The sequence below is a fragment of the Limulus polyphemus genome, unplaced genomic scaffold (assembly GCF_000517525.1).
Source record: "Limulus polyphemus unplaced genomic scaffold, Limulus_polyphemus-2.1.2 Scaffold390, whole genome shotgun sequence".
In the NCBI taxonomy this organism is placed as follows: Eukaryota; Metazoa; Arthropoda; class Merostomata; order Xiphosura; family Limulidae; genus Limulus; species Limulus polyphemus.
Window position 1 is genome coordinate 266,835 of NW_013666000.1, and position 23,018 is coordinate 289,852.

At 32.8% G+C, this 23,018-nt stretch overlaps 1 protein-coding gene across 5 annotated transcripts in view; it reads left to right on the top strand.

The window, feature by feature from the left end:
* LOC106457904 (kazrin-like) overlaps nt 1-23,018 on the top strand; it is an 81,903-nt gene that overhangs the window by 24,423 nt on the left and 34,462 nt on the right. For 4 of the 5 annotated variants that reach the window (XM_022383987.1, XM_022383985.1, XM_022383984.1 and 1 more), the window contains exons 4-7: nt 556-985; nt 12,894-13,540; nt 15,328-15,543; nt 17,566-17,726. In XM_022383987.1, the coding sequence (XP_022239695.1) occupies nt 13,261-13,540; nt 15,328-15,543; nt 17,566-17,726 (657 nt within the window). In that variant the 5' untranslated portion in view covers nt 556-985; nt 12,894-13,260. The remainder of the gene's footprint in view (nt 1-555; nt 986-12,893; nt 13,541-15,327; nt 15,544-17,565; nt 17,727-23,018) is intronic. The other variant, XM_022383986.1, reaches the window with a different exon arrangement.

Genomic DNA, 23,018 nt, shown 5'->3' on the forward strand with positions numbered 1-23,018 from the left:
CACGACCCTCAGATTGCGAGTCGAGCGCCTTATCCACCTAGTCATGCCGGGCCTCTTCGTTATGAAAACAAATGTTACACAAGGTTTGTTTCTGTTATTCACAACATGGGAGAGTTATCTTAGCACTAGTATAGAAGCTTGAAAATATAATTAGGCTCAAGTAGATATTTTTATAAAACCTTCTGCTCTTTTTTAGGTCTTTTGGTTAAGTAACCATTTTTTTAGATGCAAAGTATGTAAACAATTTTTTAAGTGAATTAGCAGTTTTAGTTTCTTTACTTTTTATGTTTTAGTGTAAACTATGACAACCTTTTTAAAGACTGTGTGGAAAGAATACTTTATGTTGTGTAGACGGAAGTAGGTGAGCTTTATCTTTCTGCACTAATAATACACAATCAAATGACAAAATATTTATGTTAAAAATTACAGTAACGAGTAAATGTTTTTAAATATTCTCTAGTTTCTTGTAAAAATTAGGGTTTTACTTTGATGAATGTTAAAAATATATTACAACCTTATTATTTAACTATTGAAACATTTTTCACTACTCACTAGATGGCGGTTTCAGCTTTACCTAGTTTCTATGGTCTCCGAGAGTAACGAAGCCTCTTCTGGATATTCACTCTCTGTCGACAACGTTAGTTCGATCTTCTACGCGATTGAACTTAGTAGATTTCGGTTGAAGATGAGCTGGCTGAAGAACAAATTTTCTAGTAGTTGAATCTCGTGTCGAGAATTACAACTATCAATTCAGCGAGATCTAATCTTTCCTTTCATGTTTCTGCCTTGTAAGCTCTAAGGGGTAACTTCTTTCTATAACTAAATTAATGGCTTTTGTACCATGTGCAGTGTGCGAAAGAAAAGCAAAATCTTTAAAAGCTATAATGATAATCACATTGGAGTTAAACGCATCTTATAAGTAATGTTAGAGACAGATCATCTGCATTTCTGAGACTTTCAACTGATGTTCAATGGCTTATAAAAGGTGAGATTAACTTTAACTTAAGGCTTAACAGCAGTCATAGATTAAACTACATTCTGTTTTTCCATTTTATCTTAGTTAATCTTTATATTTATTTATCATTAACTACATGCAGTGGTTTTTTATTTTGTATGTGGTTTCAGAAAGAATTTTTACTGTGAAACCATTAATAGGCTGCGACATATGGAGGGAATTTCTTTTGATAAAAAATGAATCAGACACATGTTTTGAATTGTTAAAATATTGCAATAACGTGTACATACGCAATTTAAATAGAAACGTAATTTTCTCAGAAAATATATCTTGCTATCTATAACTGTCTTAATGCTCTCTATATCAATAGCCACATATTTGTTCTTGTATATCCTTTCTTAACTATAATATGTTAATAAGTAATTCCCAACTATATAGTCTTATGTACATGTTTCTTCATAATATATAATTTGTGTAATTTTTAAATGTATATTCATAATTATCTAATTACCTGTTGTGAACACGCACAAAATTATTCATTATTTATTATTATAAATAATCTTCTGTGTATACATATACATTATCTTTTACCTGTCCATACATGATTATTTTTATTTTACTTATTATCGCCCCCTTGAGTGGCTTAGCGATAAGTCTTAGGGTTTATAGCGCTAAAAATTGCGGTTTGATACCCGCGATGGGCAGAGCACAGATAGTCCATTGTGTAGCTTTGCGCTTAACAACAAACAAACACACAAGTTATTCTCGTTGATACCTTGTCATACTGGCATGTAGAATTTTTTGTTATTTATCAAAATAAAATGTATACTACACACACACACACATATATATAATTTAATCGGTCTTAATGTTGTGAAGTTTTCAGAACTGGGAACAATTGCTTGTAACTGTGAGTGTGTGCTCATTCTTGCGCAAGTAGCTGTTTTTGAGTGCGATTGTTTTCGCTGGTTTAAAGGTGAAAACTCCTCTAATGTCTGAGTTGCTTGCTGAAGGTTTTCATTCATATGATCTTTGTTTTATGTTTCATCAATAATCAGAATTATTCCACATGGGTAATTACGATAGACAAGTTTTTATCGGGGTGGTTAATTACGATAGACAAGTGTTTATCGGGGGTTAATCACGATAGACAAGTGTTTATCGGGGTTAATTACGATAGACAAGTGTTTATCGGGGTTAATTACGATAGACAAGTGTTTATCGGGGTGGTTAATTACGATAGACAATTGTTTATCGGGGGGGGTAATTATGATTCGAAATAACATTCTTTGTTGCAGATGTATAATTTTGGATTTTTTTTCAGAATCTATCGCCCCCCCCCCGGTGGCTCAGCGGTAAGTCTGAGGGCTTATAACGCTAAAAATCGGGTTTCCATACCCGCGATGGTCAGAGCAGAGATACTCCATTGTGTATCTTTGCGCTTAAGAACAAACAAATGTTTTGTATCTTATAATTTGATATTATAGTTTTATTTATTACTTTCTTGCAATTCTAAAAGAAATAATATAAGTAATTGTAATACCTTGTTGAAAAAACAAACAGTAAATGAGTGAGGATGTGCCGTAAAAACATTCTTTCTTTTTGCTGCCTATAGTCAACATTTTACAGAATATCAAAGTTCTTTTCCCACTCTTCGTTTCTACTTTGGTAGTAGATGAAAAAACTCCAATTTCTACTCTTAGTATGTTCAACTTGTTAATACTCTCTTTTCCCACTCTTCGTTTCTACTTTGGTAGTAGATGAAAAAACTCCAATTTCTACTCTTAGTATGTTCAACTTGTTAATACTCTCTTTTCTCACTCTTCGTTTCTACTTTGGTAGTAGATGAAAAAACTCCAATTTCTACTCTTAGTATGTTCAACTTGTTAATACTCTCTTTTCCCACTCTTCGTTTCTACTTTGGTAGTAGATGAAAAAACTCCAATTTCTACTCTTAGTATATTCAACTTGTTAATACTCTCTTTTCACTCTTTTCTTAGTATTCCTAGTAATTCACTTCTAGGGAGAATTTGATCTTGCTGATTTCAAGTAAGGAAAACAACAAGCAAAACATGCCGGCAAAAGTTACTCCCGATAGTGAAAACTTTATCACCTACATAAAAGCTTGAGAGAAAATTAGATGTAGTCAATCGTGTTTCTCAACTTCAGTATCTCATCAATGTAATATATCTATTTATTTTCAGAACATATTGGATTATTGTTATATCACACTTGTAAATCGTAATATTCATGCCAAATGTTATTAGTATCATAAAAACAAGGGTCAGGTAAAATCTTATGTATTATTAAATATTTTGACTGTACCGTTCAATTTAATTGGTTAGTTATTTGCAAAAACAATATTCATAGTGTGATATAATTATTTAGAAATATTCAGTTATTAATCTTAAGCTAACAGATCTTCTATTAATTTCTCCGGTGAAAGAATGATTCTGATTAGTTTCTGATTAGATTAGTGTCATGGCTCAACATAGCAATAATTATTCAAATAAAGTAAAAGAAAATTAGAAATATGACCCCAGATTTTTGTGTTTGGTGACACTAATTATCACATAGTAGTCTTATAAAAATCATGGTGAAAAATGTATCTAATTATTGTTCTTTAAGTATTAAGTGCTTGAACTATGCTGTATTGTTTATTTTAATGTCATCAAGTCCCATTGTTAGCAAATATTCTACATTACTTTTTCAATTCATCAAGCCCATTGTTAGCAAGTATTCTACATTATTTTTTTCAATTCATCAAGCCCCATTGTTACCAAGTATTCTACAATCTTTTTTTCAATTCATCAAGACCCATTGTTAGCAAGTATTCTATATTGTTTTTCAATTCATCAAACACTATTTTCAGTAAGTATTCAACATTGTTTTTTCAATGTCACTAAGTCACATTGATAGCAAGTATCCTGAATTGTTTTCTCAGCTCATCAAGTCCCATTGTTAGCAAATATGCTGCATTATTTTTTTAATTCATCAAGTCACGTTATTGGCAAATGTCCTGCGCTGTTTCTTTCAATGTAATCAAGTCCCACATTATATTACATTGCCACATAACGCTTGTTTTTTGTTATTATTATATGTCTTAGACTGTATTATAATGAATTTTGCTCCATTTTAATTCAAGTTGGATTTGTTGACTGATTTTAGTAACAGCTGCAGAAACTGAAGTTGGTTATAACTGGATCTCATTAGGTAAATCTGATTTATTTCAGTTAGACTTGTAAGACTCGTTCAATTAGACTAAAGATTAGTTCAAAATTTTAATCCTGAGTTATTGTTTTAGAGAAATTCTTATTAAATTGAAATTACCTGCTATAATATTCGAGTAACAATGGTTCCAAAATGATATAGTTACTATGATGTCAAGGATGAAAAGAATTAGAAAGACTGTAGAATATTTAAAATGTAGGTACAGTTTCTTGTTCTTACATTTATCGACGTGTCTGTTTAGGAAGTAGAAGCAATATGAATAAGGAGTTAAACCACACTTAACTTGCTGTTTATCACGTATTAATTTATATTTCAACTAACACTTTAGTTAATTTTCATGAAAAATAAGTAAATTAACACAGCAGAGTGAGTTTGTTTATAATTTTATTTGGACTTAAGTTATGTTATAAAAACACTTTCGTTCCACGGTCTATGTGTTGCAATTGTTTGTGTTTTTCATGCTAAAAGGTAATCTTAATATAATAAAAACCCTAAACATCATATTACGTTTACGCGGAAAATGCAAATCAGTGGGTGGAAATTAAATATAAACAACTGATTTACAGAAAACAGAAGTTTCATTGCATTGAATTAACCTGTGACAGTACACACGATAGTCTATATTTATAGAATTGCATGAGAAATTTAAGGAAAATAACGCATCATTACAGAAAAATTAAGTACTAGATGACCCAAATTAGAGCAAATGAGCTTTTGAATAATAATGTTGTAATTTAGGTTTATATTAATGACTGAACTGGATAAAACAAAATAATTAACAAGCCCAACATAATTATCATTAAATCTACACAAAAACATATTAAATCAATTGTTATGAGAATGAGAGCAAATTGAACTGAAACAGGAGAGAAAAACAGTTACCACGTTACAAAAATATTCATAAAAACAAAATATATTGAATCTGTTACAGTCACTTATCACCACAAAGTAAACTGATCATGTTATAGACAGTTATTCCAACAAAATAAACTGAGCATGTTACAGACAGTTGTTACAACAAAATAAACTGAGCATGTTACAGACAGTTATTACAGCAAAGTAAACTGACCAAGCTACAGACAAATATTATTATAATAAAATAAACTGAGTATGTTCCACACACTTACCTACAGATGTTTTTGTTTTGTTTTTCACCTTTCTCTTAATGTTTTGCGGCTTGAAATCATAGTCAAGTCGCTGCCCAATAAGCTTTTCATTCAATACCAGAACTCATCACTTGGGTTGGATGATAAGGAAAAAAAAAAAGATTCTATGAAACGATATTTATATATGTAGTATAATGCTTTAAAAGTTACGGTTTTAACGCTGAAGGTCAGTGAAATATTAGAAAATCAATATAGGCTTATTGGTTTCCAATGTTTTGCTGGCTTTCGGCGTTTAAACTGTTATTATTACAAAGAATTAACTGAGCATGTTAAAGACAGTTATTATTAAAACAAAATAAATTAAACAGGTTACAACCAGTTATCACAACAATATAAAACTGAACACGTTACAGCCAGTTATTAATACAAAATAAACTGAGCGTACAAATAGTTATTAAGCCTGCAATATAATAACAAAAAACCCAAATGTTCACGTTTTAAAAGCAAAATAAGATAATGTAAATTATAAGAACTTACGAAAAAATATACAAAATGTAAACCACATAACTACATGTCTCTAATAAAAACAAAATAAGATAATCCCCCAAACACAAATTTAAATAACAATAACAAATACCAAACTGAGAAGTTTATTCTATAGTACACCATAGCGTCCATAAGGAACAAAATAACTCCCCAAAATTAACAAAACGTTTTGTTTTAAAACATATTTCAAAACTTAAACCAATGAGTTTTTTCTTTGAATAAGTTGTAACGTTGACGAAAGATACTAAATATAACACGTTCTGTTTTTCATGTATTAAACAAATCATATAATCTGCAAACAATTTGAAATATTTGTTTGTTTTGAATTTCGCGCAAAGGTACACGAGGGCTATCTGCGCTAGCCGCCCCTAATTTAGCAGTGGGAAGGCAGCTAGTCATCACCACCCACCGCCAACTCTTGGGCTACTCTTTTACCAACGAATAGTGAGATTGACCGTCAAATTATAACGTCCCCACGGCTGAAAGGGCGAGCATGTTTGGTGGGACGGGGATTCGAATCCGCAACCCTCAGATTGCGAGTCGAGCGCCCTAACCACATGGCTAATTTAAAATGTGGAATATAATAAAACATTATTGATATCGCGAACCTACGAAAGGATGAATCTATACAAATTGTGAACAAGTTAAATCCTGTGCTGCATTGTCTTTCGTGTCGTCACCCGGCGAGTCAGTGGTAATTCTAAGTACTTAAAACGCAAAAATCCAGGGTTCGTTTCTCCGCCATGGACAGAGTGCAGATAGCCCGTTGTGTAGCTCTGAACAAAGGAAAACAACACTGGCTTTCGTGAAACTTCAGAGTTTCTAAGCAAGACGTATGTACGTATGAGTATCCAATAACAGGGATTGAAATAGAATATAATCATAGTGTTATTGGCTTCCACTAGTTGAGTTCTCGTTTCTTTAGTCAAATAGAAAATTAAAGCTCCTAAGTAGAAACAGTAATGTGTTTTTTCTTAGATTAGAGCAACTAAAGTTCGATCGGCATGTTTGATTTTTTAATTAAAATACGTTCGAAAGATTTTACTCGCATTTGACAGAACTCATGACGAAGTCTTAAGAAGTGACTTTTATGAAACTTGCGATGAAGTTGCTAAAATTATAACTACAACAACGAAAGCGTGAGAGAAGTAGTTACTCGTCATCTACTAAACACGTTTACTGATAATACGTAGAAAAATAACAATTATTTATTCTCTACGCCATCTAGTGGAAATTACAAAACGAAAGTGTATTATGCATTTGAAGTAGTTACTTTATCTATGACCTCAGCTTGAATACTGCCTATGATTATATAAAACATTTCAATTCCTCCTGTTTTATTTTAATTTTGAGTAGCATAAACCAATCCAAAAGTTCATGCCGTGTCTTTTGACTTTAGCAGGAAAATCGACATTTGATTAACTTTGAAATATCAAATAATCTCTTATAACTTTTAATTCTTCAATAATTTTGACTATATGTTTATGACAAACCTAAATCCGAATCAGAAAAATTCCATTCTTGTGTTTGTGAAAGTCTTTTTAAAAAACCTAGCCGCATTGACTTTTATCCTGAACTTATAACACCATTTGTACACTTAAACTCGAATAACACACAAGTGACAAAGTTAAAATGTAGTTAATGGGTCTGACAACGTTCAGGGGTTGCTATTATTGAGACCCACGCTTTACTCAAACACTAATGTTTTATTTTAGGCATACTGTAACTCCTCAAACTGAGTTAATTCAGGAAACGTCCACGAATATTAGATATGCCGTAAAGAAAACCAAGATCCCACTCGGAGCTTTGACTGTAATAAAACTGCCAGGTAAATGTAAAATACGGCCTTTCTTGTAATCCACTTTAATCCCAACGGAGTTCCCTAAGAGGCGTCTCATGTCGTCTAGAAATATGCATGTAGCAACTTTGACGGCTGATGTTATTAGGAAAAGGGATGTTTTTATTGTAATAAATATTCAGTTTCTCTTTTAGACAAACGAACTTCACACATTTTTCAGTGTTTTTTATTTTCTATAAATAGATAAGTCACATCATTGACTTTCTCAGTGTGTGGTATATTCCTATACCACAGTTTTCGGTCGTAACCACTGTGGTAATTTTCTTTATCACGATATATTTCCTCGTCTCGCATTTGAGCCTGAGACCTATCGTATTATAGACAAGTGCTCTATCAACTGAGCTGAAGGGCGAAGTGTTTGCTAGTAAAGCACTTTTTAACAACTAAAATTATCCCAAATATACGGAATGGTTTGGTATTAGAAACTTAGTTTCAATTGTAAATGTTCTTTTAACAAACACGAGTCTCCAATAAGAGTTGCCCTTAGATCAACAAATATAATCCACTGAAGGTTGTTCTGACTGTGAAAGGGTTAACTTACTGTTATAAAAAGTATATACTAACTTTTACTGATCAAAGATAAGCAAGTATAATCCACTAAAGGTTGTTCTGACTGTGAAAGGCTAACTTACTTTTATAAAAAGTATATACTAACTTTTACTGATCAAGGATAAGCAAATATAATCCACTAAATGTTGTTCTGACTGTGAAAGGGTTAACTTACTGTAGAAAAAGTACAGACTAGCTTTTACTGATCAAGGATAAGCAAATATAATCCACTAAGGTTGTTCTGACTGTGATAGGGTTAGCTTACTGTTATAAAAAGTACAGACTAGCTTTTACTGATCAAGGATAAGCAAATATAATCCACTAAATGTTGTTCTGACTGTGAAAGGGTTAACTTACTGTAGAAAAAGTACAGACTAGCTTTTACTGATCAAGGATAAGCAAATATAATCCACTAAGGTTGTTCTGACTGTGATAGGGTTATCTTACTGTTAATAAAAAGTACAGACTAGCTTTTACTGATCAAGGATAAGCAAATATAATCCACTAAAGGTTGTTCTGACTGTGATAGGGTTAGCTTACCTTTATAAAAAGTACAGACTGACTTTTACTGATCAAGGATAAGCAAATATAATCCACTAGAAGTTGTTCTGACTGTGAAAGAGTTAACTCATAAAAATATAGACTGACTTTTACTGATGTTAATAATGACAAAATGTTACCCACATTAAGCATATTGTATATATATATAATGTTTTATATTAATTCAGATATTCGAATTCTGTTTCATAGTATGATATATGACTGATCTTGCCTTTTATTTTCGCAGTAAGGTCTTTCATTGTATGCATAATTGTTATACATGCGATCTTTGACAGTGACGTGAATGGCTGTTTCTGTCTTTAACTCATAAGCAACTAATATATCGTTAGGATACTTATGATCTATATCAAGATTCTTTATATAAATCGTAGCAAAGAGAAGATTTAATAAAAATATTAGAAAACATATAACAATACGTAGAAGATCGAGGATCAGGCTTAGCGTCTTGGATGTAAAAATACCCATAAAAAGCGAAACATTTTTCATGATTTTTAGACAAATTACTGTCTTATCTATCTAACATATTCTTTGCTTTATCGTTTTTCTGGTTAAGCAGAAATCAGAAGAAAGAAAATAGTTTCAGCAATTGTCTGCATTGCGTTGTCATAGTAACTAAATGTCGTCTGGTTAGTGGCTTGTCCCTAAGTGTTTGAGAAATCCAATGCCGCATGTGTTACGTAAATGTTAACGAATTATAATTTAGTGAAGGCACAAGGCTAAGAAAACAGACAGAAAATAGGAGAACATCGGGAGTTTAGCATTCGAAACGTCGGTAGGATTACTGAGTGTGTTAACCCTTTCGTTCTTAAAAATATTAGTCGAATGTTGTGGTTCCAAGACGCCTGATCCAAAACATCTCTTGTAGTTTGATGCTAATGCCATTGATTCAAGGCTAATGTTCTATTAGCTTAGCATTTGGAGTACCTGATGATGACAAAACCTTGTCGAAACGTTGTACATTTGCTGTTATGTTAAACGTATATTAAAGTTTTTCTTCATTACCCATTCAAGCCGTCTCCAACCATTATTAGTCTCAAAGTGGGTTCCTCGTCATCGAAATCGAATTTGGAGTTTCACCTTTTGACAAACCAATCTTGGTTCGGACTAGTCTGGCTGGTTTTACTTGTACTATTTGTTCTGCTTTTCTTCATGATTCAATACACAAGTGGTATATACAGATGTATTAGTGTGATTTGTTTCATTATATCGGCATTATGCAAGCTTTAAAATAATTTTTGCTAGCCTCTGCTTTCTAAATGGCTCCAACTAAAGTAGTTTTTTTTTCTGGTTCGTCAGTTATTCAAAAATATTCATCACAGAGTTAGATCCATAAGATATACACGCAAACCTAATGTGGTATCGTTGTGTACACGATCATTGATGAAAAGGTCACGTTTCAATATCTTTGGTAGCATATTAGATTTAACTATTACTCTTACAGGTTTTGAACTGTGTGAATACATCTGTTTAAAAGAACTGAACATACACAACAGATCATACTGCAAAATATAAAATAATGAACATCTCCCTAATGAGGTTACAAAATATATATAGATTATTGAAAGAAGTAATATTTTATGTATATACACCTAATAATTTATTTATAAGTTATTTGGAAGGTTTAAACATTTATGCCTGCGATGAAACTCATGTAATGTATTATTATGTGCGCAATGAACAATGTGGTTGTAGAAAAACTGGTTTACTTGTTGTATTTTTATTTTGAACATATTTAAAATTTAAGCCGAATTATTTGTAGTGATTGAAGATGGAAGTGGGTGTATGTATTTTTAAATCTTTATAAAAAAAACAACATTGGGTAAAATTCTTAAACGACTGACACAATATCCAGTCAAAATCTAACAACTATAAAACATTAATGACTGACAGTCAAGCAAATCCCAACTAGCAAGAACGACTATGACGTCCAATCAAAACCTAGTTATTGTGAAATATTGACTGGTATTACACCCCGTCAAAACGTAATTACTGTGAAATCATGAATGCTATTACACCCCGTCAAAAACGTAACTACTGTGAAATATTGATTACTTTGACACCCATTCTAAACCTAATTACTGTCAAACATGGACGACTTTGACACCCAGTATAAATCTAACTATTGAGAAACTTTGACGACTGATACCCAATCAAAATATAATTACTGTCAAACACTGATACTTCTGATATCCAGTCAAACTTAACTACTGTGAAAAATTGACGACTCTTTTTTTTTTCAGTATTCTAAACATTGATCATTAATTTTTATCGGCAATCACTTGTACATCGTTCCAACTAACGCACAGTGCTGTTATAATGATCGCATAAATGCTCAATCTTAAATCACTATAAATAATCATATTGTATTTTTTGTTTTCTCTCATATCTAGATTTTCAACCCACTGTAACTATAAGAGTACTTTAACACTCAAATGTGAAGCCTGACATAGAGCTATTGTGTGAAGGAATGTTGGGACAGGAAATATAGTACAAACACTACTTCTCCAGTTTACAGTTATAAATAAATCATGACTTCTTTATTTCTCCGAATTCTGATACGACAAGAAAGTAAAAAAAAAGACTTAGAGACTTTATCTATCACCCTTTTGGCCAACTTCTCTGAATGAGGTCAATTATTAACTAACGATTCATTATTCTACTTTAGAATTTTTTTCTTTTAGCAGAAATAGAAATTAATGATTAAATCAAAGTTAAAATAAAAAAGAAAGGTTCATTTGTTCGTCTGTTTTGATTTAAAGCGAAGCTACACAATAGGCCACCAAGAGGAATCAAACTCCGGATTTTAGCATTGTAAGTACGTAAACTTAACGCTGACCCACTGGTGGACAAGAAAGAAGGAATACGTCATTAACAGCAGTTAAGTTGATCATCAACTCTATTAGCTGGTATTTCTTTCTCCTTTTGTTTATCTTCTTTCTCTCGTAATTCGAAATTAAATCTACAGATTTTTTTCTTACGGGTTTATTTTACAAAACAACAAGAAATATTTGCTTCTAAATTAACTAAAAAACAAAATCAATGTGAGCTACAGCAACACGTAGACTGAAATACTAATTAAGAACTTTACAAATTAGGAAAACTCGTTAATTTTTTTCTCTTTAAATAACCTCAACTTTCTAAGAGTGTAGCCTGTATTTCTAAATAAGGTTAAAGTTTATGGTGGACCTCCCATCTAACTGTTAAATAATATGTAAGAAAAAAGTAGCATACCCCAAAAAAAAAGTAAAACTGCAGTTGGTTACCAAATTAAATGATAAACACAAAAGTATTTGGTGTTACTGATTGTCCGTTATTGCTCACATTCTAATTTCCTTGGTTTCCAGTTGCATCTTTTACTATACAGCGAGCATATGTACTCCACCTTTATTTTGCTAGTATAGTAGTAAAAATCTGATTGCTTGACATTTCTTTTGATAAATAACCTTTTCTATATTTGTGAAACTGAACATCTGCCGTGTTTGTATTTAATTCTTTCGAATTTTAGCTGTTTGATTGTTCTTGCGTGAGTGAGGAGCATACTGTAGGATTATGGGTTTACTTATATGTGTTGTGAATTTCAATGCATTTAGCGTATGAATATGTGCATCCTCATCCTCAGAGATCACGAAAATAAAGGATAGCTTTATTGCACTTACAGATGTATTCAACGTTGCTACGGTGATGAATTTTGTGGAAAAGGTTGCGTATAACTCTTTCAAACTTCCATGTCAAAATAATAGCACCAAAACAGTATCGCAAAAGTCATGTGCTCTGCCCAACCCACAACTTTCTTATAAATATTTACATATATAAATATATGTAAAAATCTAAACATTTATATTAGAAATGTTTATCTAAAAAAACTTTTCTACGTAGGCAGCGTGTTGTTGTAAAGAACATCAAACACACCACCAAATGGTATATGCTTGCTAATGAAATGTGATCTTTGATATTTTCTTTGTTTTGTTTATTGGTTATTAAGATGAGTCTTCTACAGCGTTATAGCGTGAAAGTAATCACACAAAAATTGAGTTATAACTGTCAAACATTCTACAACGTGGTTTCTACAAACTTCTTATTTTTTCAGATATCCAGTCTTTGGAACCACTAAACAGCCATATTCTTAAAACCGCCCCTTATTCTGAAATCCGAACTCTTTAATAGTGACATATTAAAATATCCCCATGGAAACAGCAACGGTAGAGGGGCTTCTGGGATCACAAACGGTTTTCATTCAATCCTCACTGATGGTGGCGCCTTTAAGCATAATAAAAACGATGGAAGACAACAAAACCACGACATCAGAATGAAAGTCTGAAATTCTCAACGTTCATAATTAGATGTCGTTTCAACAAGAGGAACTTTTCGTGACTTGAAGACATCTTGCTAACGAAAATAATTCCGGTGAAATCGGCTTCTATTCAAGTACTATAAAAAGTATAGGAGTTCATAATATGGCAGGAAATGCTCTGACCACCTGCGTACCCGCTGAGACAAGTAACAGGCCTAAGTCGCAAGGCACTGAATGCAATAGCAATCTTAAATATACTGCTAACTTTTCTTCGTATTGGAACTCAAACTACAGCTCAAACTGTCCCGACCAATCTGTTTTAAATGATGTAAAGAATATATGTGACAAGCAAACTATGTCACGTCATAAAAATGTTGCTGAAAAAAAGAAAACAGATACTGAAGATATAAAAACCACTTATTCTAGTTGTGAGCGCTGTAAAGGTGAGAAAAAGTTAATGAAAAAATATATTAAGACTTGAATTAGGTATAATGTAATAATTTAAAAATTCATGCATCAAGTTTCACTGACGTCTACCTTGTATTACCAATTTCGCCGAAAAAATGTAGGACAGATTGTTTTCAATAATTGAATAGCAATGACGTGATCAAAAACGCGCAGTTTACAAAAGGCAAGCATGCGAGCCACAAACGAATAAATAGAAAGATAGCTGTGAGATATATATTTAATCAATAAAGCTTAAGGTATGTTTGTTTTGAATTCACATGTTGCATATTTCATGACGACAACATCATAAACAGATATTTTGTGCTTGGTATTATATTTTTATTCAAATACTGACGATTGTTATAGTTTGGAATTCGTGGTTATACAGCTACACGCTCATAAGTAACTTCAGCAACAACAGGAGGATCGTTAAGACTTCACTGACATACTAGTGACTATGGAAGACGAGAGGGCCATAATATTAAACTACTATACACGGTTAGTGATCCACTTGAATTAAATGAACAGAAATAACTAGACATATAAGCCAGAAGTTAACACAGAAACAGAATGATTTATTGGGTGAATTATGCAGGCAATATCTGTTAGCTACTCCGAGCTGTCTACAATCTAGACTCTTACATGACTAGAATGTAATGTTTTAAAGCTTTACCACGAGACGCTTTCATAATCACCCTTTCAAACTGCACCAATCGAAAAAACAGTTAAAAGTAGATGATATTTTTATATCTGCATGTGAATGTCGGCTTAGCGTCCCAGAAAAAAGTTACCTTTCTGATTAACAAGGCCTAACAGACTCACGAGAACACGGAGACGAGTAGAAAGGTGTGTCATTCCTACAGTTAAAATTAAAACTGTAGGTGTAGAAACAGGTTTGATTTTTTAAAAAATATCATAGTCGCAGATGTTTGTAATAAGTATCCCTCCACTAAACAGCATAACAGTTCTAGTAAAGAATTGAAATTTGGTACCAAACGTTTATCTTTTTGGTAAGGGAACGAAACAGTTGCCAAATGTTACATGACACATTAACTGAACTCTTGAAAGCAATGTTTCAAATTAACTTTAATAGAGTGAACCAAAAATACGAGAATCCACCCTCTTCTAATTGTCAGACATCTGATTTTAAACATTTTTTTATCGTTTAAAAAGTCTTGCAGAGATAAATTCTTTTGAGAGTTCTTCATTATTTACAGTTCTTTTAAAAACAATAGTAACCTACTTCAATCCCGCTGTGCTTTGTTTTGCCATGAAAGGATAATCTGTGTAAATACAAGTATCAAGCTTACTTTAATGTATAAAAATTCCATAAACCAATCAGAAAAAAGGCCTTTTTAATAGCTTTTCTTATAGCCAATGAAAAACTGTTGAATTAGCATGATTCTTTACATGAATTTAAACTATTTGAACAGAAAGTAAAAAATAAAGAATTTAATTTTGAATAATGAGAGGTAGATCATAATGTGGAATACGTAAAACTTCTTTATAATAACCTACAGTAATGTGTTAATAAATTCTATGTCGTATTCAGTATTATAGAGTAATGAGAAATCTAACAAACGGCTGAAGAAAGACTGAGTAGAAAGTTTAAAGCAGAAAAAAAAATACCGTTATTACTGTATCAGAGTTTAATATAAAAATTAACATGGATTATTACATATTGAATATGTATTGAATTTTCTAGAAACCTTTGCTTTAGAAATTTGCATTTTATTATTATTTTTCAACTATTTCTCATGATTATTGACTGTAATTTTATTAGTTTGTACTCATGAGGAGTCAAACAATCTAGAAGAAAGACTAGCGCAACTGCAGGAAAAGAACGAGAAATTGAGCCAATCCAATAAAACCCTCTACCGAGAGATAGAGGAACTTCAATGTTACAAAGAGAAAGCAAACAGTGAAGGAAATAAAGATGTTTCTTGCAACGTAAAGCGCTTGGAAAAAGAACTCGAACATGCCAAGGAAGCCTTAACAGGTTGGAAGTTTCATATAAATTATTTAAAAATTATTCAAACCACCAGAGTAGAGAAGAATATTAAATTCATATAAAATAATAATTTCAATGAACTGTAAATGATAAATATTCTAAAGCTAAATAAAGATGATTGTGGAATTTGTATTAACCTATAACATTCAAAATTAATATAAAATTAAACGTTAGACTATTTTCGAAGGGCCTCTTGTTCTAAAGCCTTTATACAACTACACAGTAAGTACACAATACCGTGTAATCTAAAATAAGGTTTAAATCCACAATAATGGAATACCAACTTTATATGGATACAAGTTTCAACACGTTTACGTGTTCTCTTCCGTCCAAAGTTTGAACTTGCCTGATCTGTATAATACTGGCAATAAATTTTCATTCCTGAAGTAAATAACAATCTATTGTATGAGTTTGTGATACATGTTGACCAGAAGAAGACACGTGAAAGTGTCGAAACGTGTATCCATATAAATTTTGTGTTGTTCCGTTCTTGTGGGTCTAAAAATTATTTTGTAAGTTAATCTCTAATGTTAAGAAAGGTTTTGTTTAAGACAGTATTATCTAAAGTGCACTTTATTAACTTGGAATTAAGATACGTCGACTCTATCTTCAAACACATTTTTATAAACTATTTATGTACAAAATTCTTTGTGGGTTAATGACTTTATTAGTCCATATGAGTCTTACACACCCACAAAATAGAAATAAAGATACTACCAATACTGCATTTAATTCCACTGATTTACTTCCGGCGTGGGGCCCGGCATGGCCAGGTGGTTAAGGCGCTCGACTCGCAATCCGAGGGTCGCGGGTTCGAATCCCCGTCACACCAAACAGCCGTGGGGGCGTTATAATGTGACGGTCAATCCCACTATTCGTAAAAGTGGTAAAAGAGTACCCCAAGAGTTGGCGGTGGGTGGTGATGACTAGCTGCCTTCCCTCTAGTCTTACACTGCTAAATTAGGGATGGCTAGCGAGATAGCCCTCGAGTAGCTTTGCGCGAAATTCAAAAAACAAACAAACTTCCGGCGTATCCTAAGTATTTTGTTTTCTTAGTTATTTACATTCAATGATGTAGCAGACAAAAATATAAGATGAGTAAGGAGGGTCACTTTTTTTCTGTCTAAAATACTGTTAAAAATACGTTTTCAGCTATTACATTTTAAACCTCAGCTAAGAGTGTTTTGATTTTCAACATGTTAAAATATTTATATTTCGTTTTTGTTTTGTTTTTTCACATAGATTAATCGAATATTTAATAAAAAAAATTATCTTGGATAATAAAGGTTAAAGTTGAATCTCCAAATTTAGATACCGATTAGATACAGTTTGTAAAACTTTTTTATGCAATTAAATTCATTCATCTAAAACACTTCTTGAAAATAACGCAAAGAGTTGAACATCTACAAAAGTATTTATTAAGAAATGATTGGGTTGGTTTGTTGAATTTCGCGCCAAGGTATTCGAGAGCTATCTGCGTTAGCCGTCCTTAATTTAGAAGTGATAGACTAGAGGGAAGGCAGCTAGTCAACCCCCCCCCCCCACCCACACACACAGCTAACTATTTAGCAACAAAAAGTGGGATTGACATTATTTATAACGCCTCCACGGCTGAAAGGGGAAAACATGTTCGGTGATGGGACTCGAGCCCACAATCCGAACATCGCTTGCATTAAGAAGTACAATGAGTTATTAATAATAAGTATTTGTGGTTTTCAATTTAAACCTTAACAATGATAAGGTTTAATTTTATTAGTTTGGTTTGGGATATACATGCATACCAATACGGTATTTTTTCATATGTATTAGTAATACGTGCACCTGGTAATGGTCAGTAGGGCTTCTATTTACTCTTACAAGCAATGAAAGCTGTTTTTTCATTGATTTACTCTTATTTACATCTTTGTTTCGTTAGTCAAAGAAACAAATCTTATCTGTTTCTGATCAGTCAAGCTGGAAATTTGTGCTGCACGTGAATACCAGATATAGTTGTATCTTTGTATGCTCTAGCTCTGAAGCACGACAGAAAGAGGCTGAAGGGGGAGAAGTTCCAAGTTCTGAACCACATGAAACAACTTTACAGTACTTTAGAAGATAAAGAGAAGGAACTGAGAGATTTTATTAGAAACTACGAACAGCGAATGAAGCAAAGTGACGAAAAGCTGAAACAAGTAAGTTTATTATAAAGCAAGAGTGAAGCACCACTTTAAGTACGCATAACTGTCAGGTCTTAAACAAACGTTTGCCTTAAAGATTGTTGTTCTATTAGTAGGCATGTTTTTACTTATCTAAAAAAGTAACTGAGTAAACTATATTAGGAAGAATTAGTCGGAATCGTTTTCGAATATCACATTAACAAAATCAAGTTTGTTTTTATATGTTTAAAACGTTTTATATGTAGTCGTATCTTATTTTTTCCACTTAACCTTGCCAAGGGTTGCTGTCGAGGGTTCAAATTCCCTGAAAGCGGTATAACTCAGTGACAAGTGGTGAATCGAATGATAGATTGGGCCTCACTTTTATTTTTTTAGTGTTTTATACATCAGCTAACAAACATGGAATATATGTATCATATATTTAACTTTTTGAGAACAAAATTCCAAAGATATATGCACACTTGTCAATAGATTTCGGACACAATAATTACATTGTTCAGTAATCTTCCGCTTGAGGTCATTCAATGTAAACGGGTTTAAAGAAATTGTTATTTGTTTCTAAGATTTAGAAAGCTGTCACCATTTTTCTAACACCAACAAAAACAAAAAACAAAACGGGCAAGCAGCAAACTAAACACAGGTTGGTGTATGTGTGAAAAACTCTGACTTGTCAATTATCTGGGCTAATCCTTTGATATAGAATATTCAACTATATTTCAATTAAGGGAGTAAATAATTCCTTGTTTTAAATGTTGTAACTAAAAAAAATTCGTGAAAACTAGAACGTAACCTTAATTAAACCTGATGCGAACTCAACAAAACAAAGCTTAGTTTCATTACTACTTTATATCTAAAGGAAAGGCAAATTACTCGATTAGTGAAAATTGAAAAACCTCTCAAAACATTCAATGTTTAATTCGCTTCCAGTACCTAGTTCGTAATAATCATTGAGCCTTGGGAAATTCGGTATTTCCATTAACCATTCAAAAACGGGAAAGAGCAAAATTTATTGGCTTAATTAGTTGTGTATGTATTTTTTGATGACTAAAGGACACCAGAGATTTTACACGATTGTTGACGTAACTGCTGCAAGTTTTAGTTTTCCTAAACCATTAAGTTTGACTGTTCACTACAGTACTTATCTGTTGGATAGTATAGCGGCTAAACTACGCATTCATTATGACATTAGCGAGAAAATTTCGAAGTTCGTTCGATAATTCGAAAAAGCATTCCACCTACAAAAGAAAAAGAAACGAGTACGATACATTTTTTAAATTGAATCACTAAAGTACAATATCGTGCAATCTGTGTATTTTCTGAACATTAAATTGTCCCCGATGTTTTGGAGGAAGTAAACTGCTTGAGAATTTAATAATTTTGGTTTCTTGTGACCTTTCATCTGTAATTTTTTCTAATGATGTGATAATCCTGCAAGCACCATCTTGTTTATCGACGGGTTTGTGAAATATATCTTGTGAAGATAAGAAGATATATATATATATATGATCTGGTTTTCTAACTATATTTGATGATGCGTTTCATCAATTTTTCCAACTTTGCTGATATTTTTCCAAAATCGATCTGATTCCAAGTCAACAGAACTCAAAGATATGCAAGTAAAGCATACGTTCTTTAAGAGGACATAATAAATATGTTATTTTACATAATCTAAATTAGACCGAATATTATAATTTTATTATTGCTTTTATATCCGCATTCAGAGTAGGAAATATCTTACAATATTAATATATTTTACTTAGTACTACGTTCTTCGATTGCAGGATGTCATATTTTAAACTGGCTAGGAACTAAGGAAATATGTTCATAATAAAGGTATAAACACGTTTTTTTTGCAAATCAACTAACGACATTATATAATTTTGAATAAACCCGCTTGCGAAGATTACAAAATCATACTTGAAAGCGAAGTTCAGGTGTTGTAAATAACAGATTGACGAGAAGAAGTAATGTAATATGATGTATATTATGATAATTAGATTGCTATAGGTGGCATTAAAGATAAAGCCTCTTTATAGTTCTGATAGTGTTACCGACCTAATGCTTTCGTTCTTTTTTTGGTTTGTTGTATTCGGGACGACACTGAGCAGTAGACTTGTGATACACAAAAACACTACTTTCTCATCTCATCCTAGAAGAATAAAATAACAACAAAAATGGCAAGAGATGCTATTTTCTTTACTGTTAACTTATATGTTACTGTTAGATATTTCCTTTGTACTAATTTAGTAAAGAGCATGGCGTTGCCTAATGGTTAACGTTGTTGGTTTCTTTTCGGTTATTCGCGTAAAGCTACTCAAGAGCTATCTACACTAGCCGTCCCTAATTCTAAACTGATAGACTAGAGGAAAGGTCAACAGCACTCACCGTCAACTCTTGGGCTACTCTTGTCTGTCTGAATAGTAGGATTTGACCGTCACCCTTATAATGCATCAACTTCCCCAAATGGATATTTTTTTTTGGTCGCAAAGGGACGCGAACGGGGAACATGCAAAGCCATAACTCAGCACACTAACCTCTAAGCCATACTTGCTTCATATAGGATTGTGAATCTTGGGGCTCATGGATCACGCTCTGTTACTCCAAAATTGTGCTCTGCTTTGGGGCCATATATGCATTTTAAGAGTGACAGTCAAATCCTACTATTCATTCAGACAAAAAATACCCCAATGTTTGACGATGAATGGTTTGGAATAGCCGCATTCCTTCTAGTCTCTCACTTCAACATTAGGGACTGCTAACGCAGATATTGCTCGAGTAGTTTTGAGCAAAAGTCAACAAACAAACAAACAAACTTTGTTCGTAAATTCTGAAACAAACAAACAAAACAGAATGTCAAGCAAACTTGCTGAATTAATGCTTTTCCTAGCAATTTAACGAAATTCGCTGCTTAAAGCTGGTCGATATGATATTGTGTCTCTACAGACAAAAATTCAAAGGCTTCTGTTTAGCCAAGAATGATAGGCTAATGCTGATCGATTGAGAATTTCCGCAACGCTATAATGTTAACGCGCATGTTCTATTGATTTGACTTGAACAGTTTCCGTGGAATATGTTAAAGAGGAACAGTAAACAGATACCAGGGTCTTTAACTTTGTCAAAGTTTACGGTTAGTAGTCCTTCGTAGGGGTTATTATCTGTTTTAATACACATTTTGTCAAAGTAACACAGTATATCAAAGTTATACAAAGTACCCTTGGGCAGCGAAAATATAGGGATTAATTGCTACTATGTTAGTTAAGAGAGTCAATTATTCTCATTTACTGTGCTGATTTATTTTGAACATTCGTGTACAAAACTTCAGAGAGTTCTGAAGAATCAATGAATCAGTGTTACATATTTTATTCAGCTTCTGTATCTATCGACCCTAGTGGTAAGTCAACCAGCTACAACGCATGCTTCAAGTTAACGCTGGCTCATTTTTTTAAAAAAAGGGATTATTCAGTTTTACAAAGAGTGCGTCAGTTTGGTTTCTTCGTGAACTATTTTTGAAGGGCTTTTCATGAAGTTTTGAAACCTATAAAGTATAATTATTTTATTAAATATATATTGACTGTTGTTGTAAACCTGATACCTAATTAAAAATATCTAGTGACGTATATTATCAACTAAATATGGAGTACTTGTGTGTTAAATCAATATTGGTGAATCCAATGTTCTGTATTTTGATATTATACGTTATATCCCTCATAACTTGTCAACTGCCCTAAACTACTTCATCAGTACCTAAACTAAATCTTCCTGACCTGCTTCACCCAATTTTTACCTCAAATTTGGTCGTTTTCTTATCTTCCTGACCTGCTTCACCCAATTCTCACCTCAAATACGGTCGTTTTCTCATCTTCCTGACCTGCTTCACCCAATTCTCACCTCAAATATGGTCGTTTTCTCATCTTCCTAACCTGCTTCACCCAATTCTTACTTCAAATACGGTCGTTTTCTCATCTTCCTAACCTGCTTCACCCAATTCTCACCTCAAATACGGTCGTTTTCTCATCTTCCTGACCTGCTTCACCCAACTATTACCTCAAATATGGTCGTTTTCTCAATGGCGGCACAAAGGACATATGGCCTTTTAATTTTTGGCTTTTGTTTTAAATTTTGATATTTTTATAGAACTTTTCAGGCGTATTTGGCATCCAGACTTTAGGCGTGATAGAATGTTTAATTTTTTTTTCAAGTAGATTTTTAGTGTTTTTATTGACATACGTATATCTATGGGGCTACAGATGATAAACGGGATTTCGAATATACGAAAATTATTTCCAGAATAGCACAATAAACGTGTATTTTTTTAAAATCTTTTATTTTAGTCGGATGCAGGAAACAACCTTAGCAATGGGTATTATTGGAAAAAATGAATAAAACAGTTTAACCAGAGTAACTTGGGAAAGATCTTGTTGCATATATCTGGTAACTACTAACTTGGGAAAGATCTTGTTGCATATATCTGGTAACTACTAACTTGGGAAAGATTTTGTTGCATATATCTGGTAACTACTAACTTGGGAAAGATCTTGTTGCATATATCTGGTAACTACTTCAGCTGCTGCAACATGTTCTCGCTCTATGGCTTGGGATGTGTTTCAATAGTTCAACAGCATCCCACTAAAGTTCGTGTACAATTCAAACGATGGTGCTTGCATTTATAACGATACGTGTTTTCAGTAATATATGGTGTTTACCCATGCTACATACCAGGTTTATTTTTCAAACTACTTTTTATTGCCAAAGCTTGTGTATGCCACTTATAGGAATGTTAAGCCACATTATGGGATTGCTACAGGAGTGATTAAATCTTTGGATATTGAATATGATTAAAGTAACTTGTTATATACGCTTAACTTCTAGTACATTTTTTAGTTCTGCCCTATGATTATGTTCAGTCAATGCTCGATGAAGTTTCTGATGAATGAGTTCCCTCAATCTGGTTTTTATTATCATACCTTTCACGCTCCTCTCATTCAATTGATGGTTAGGGTGCTCCACTCGCAACCTGTGGGTCGCGGGTTCGAATCCCTATCCCACCAACCATGCTCGCTCTTTCAGCCGTAAGGGTGTTATAACGTGACGGTCAATCCCACTATTCGTTGGTAGAAGAGTAGCCCAAGAGTTGACGGTGGGTGGTGATGACTAGCTGCCTTCCCTTTAGTCTATTACTTCAAAATTAGGGACGGCTTGTGCAGATAGCCCTCGAGTACGTAAAAAATCAACAAAATCATTCCAATGGGATATAATTCTATAATTTTCCACGGTAAGTCTGAAGTAGTAAGTGACGTTTGGTTAATA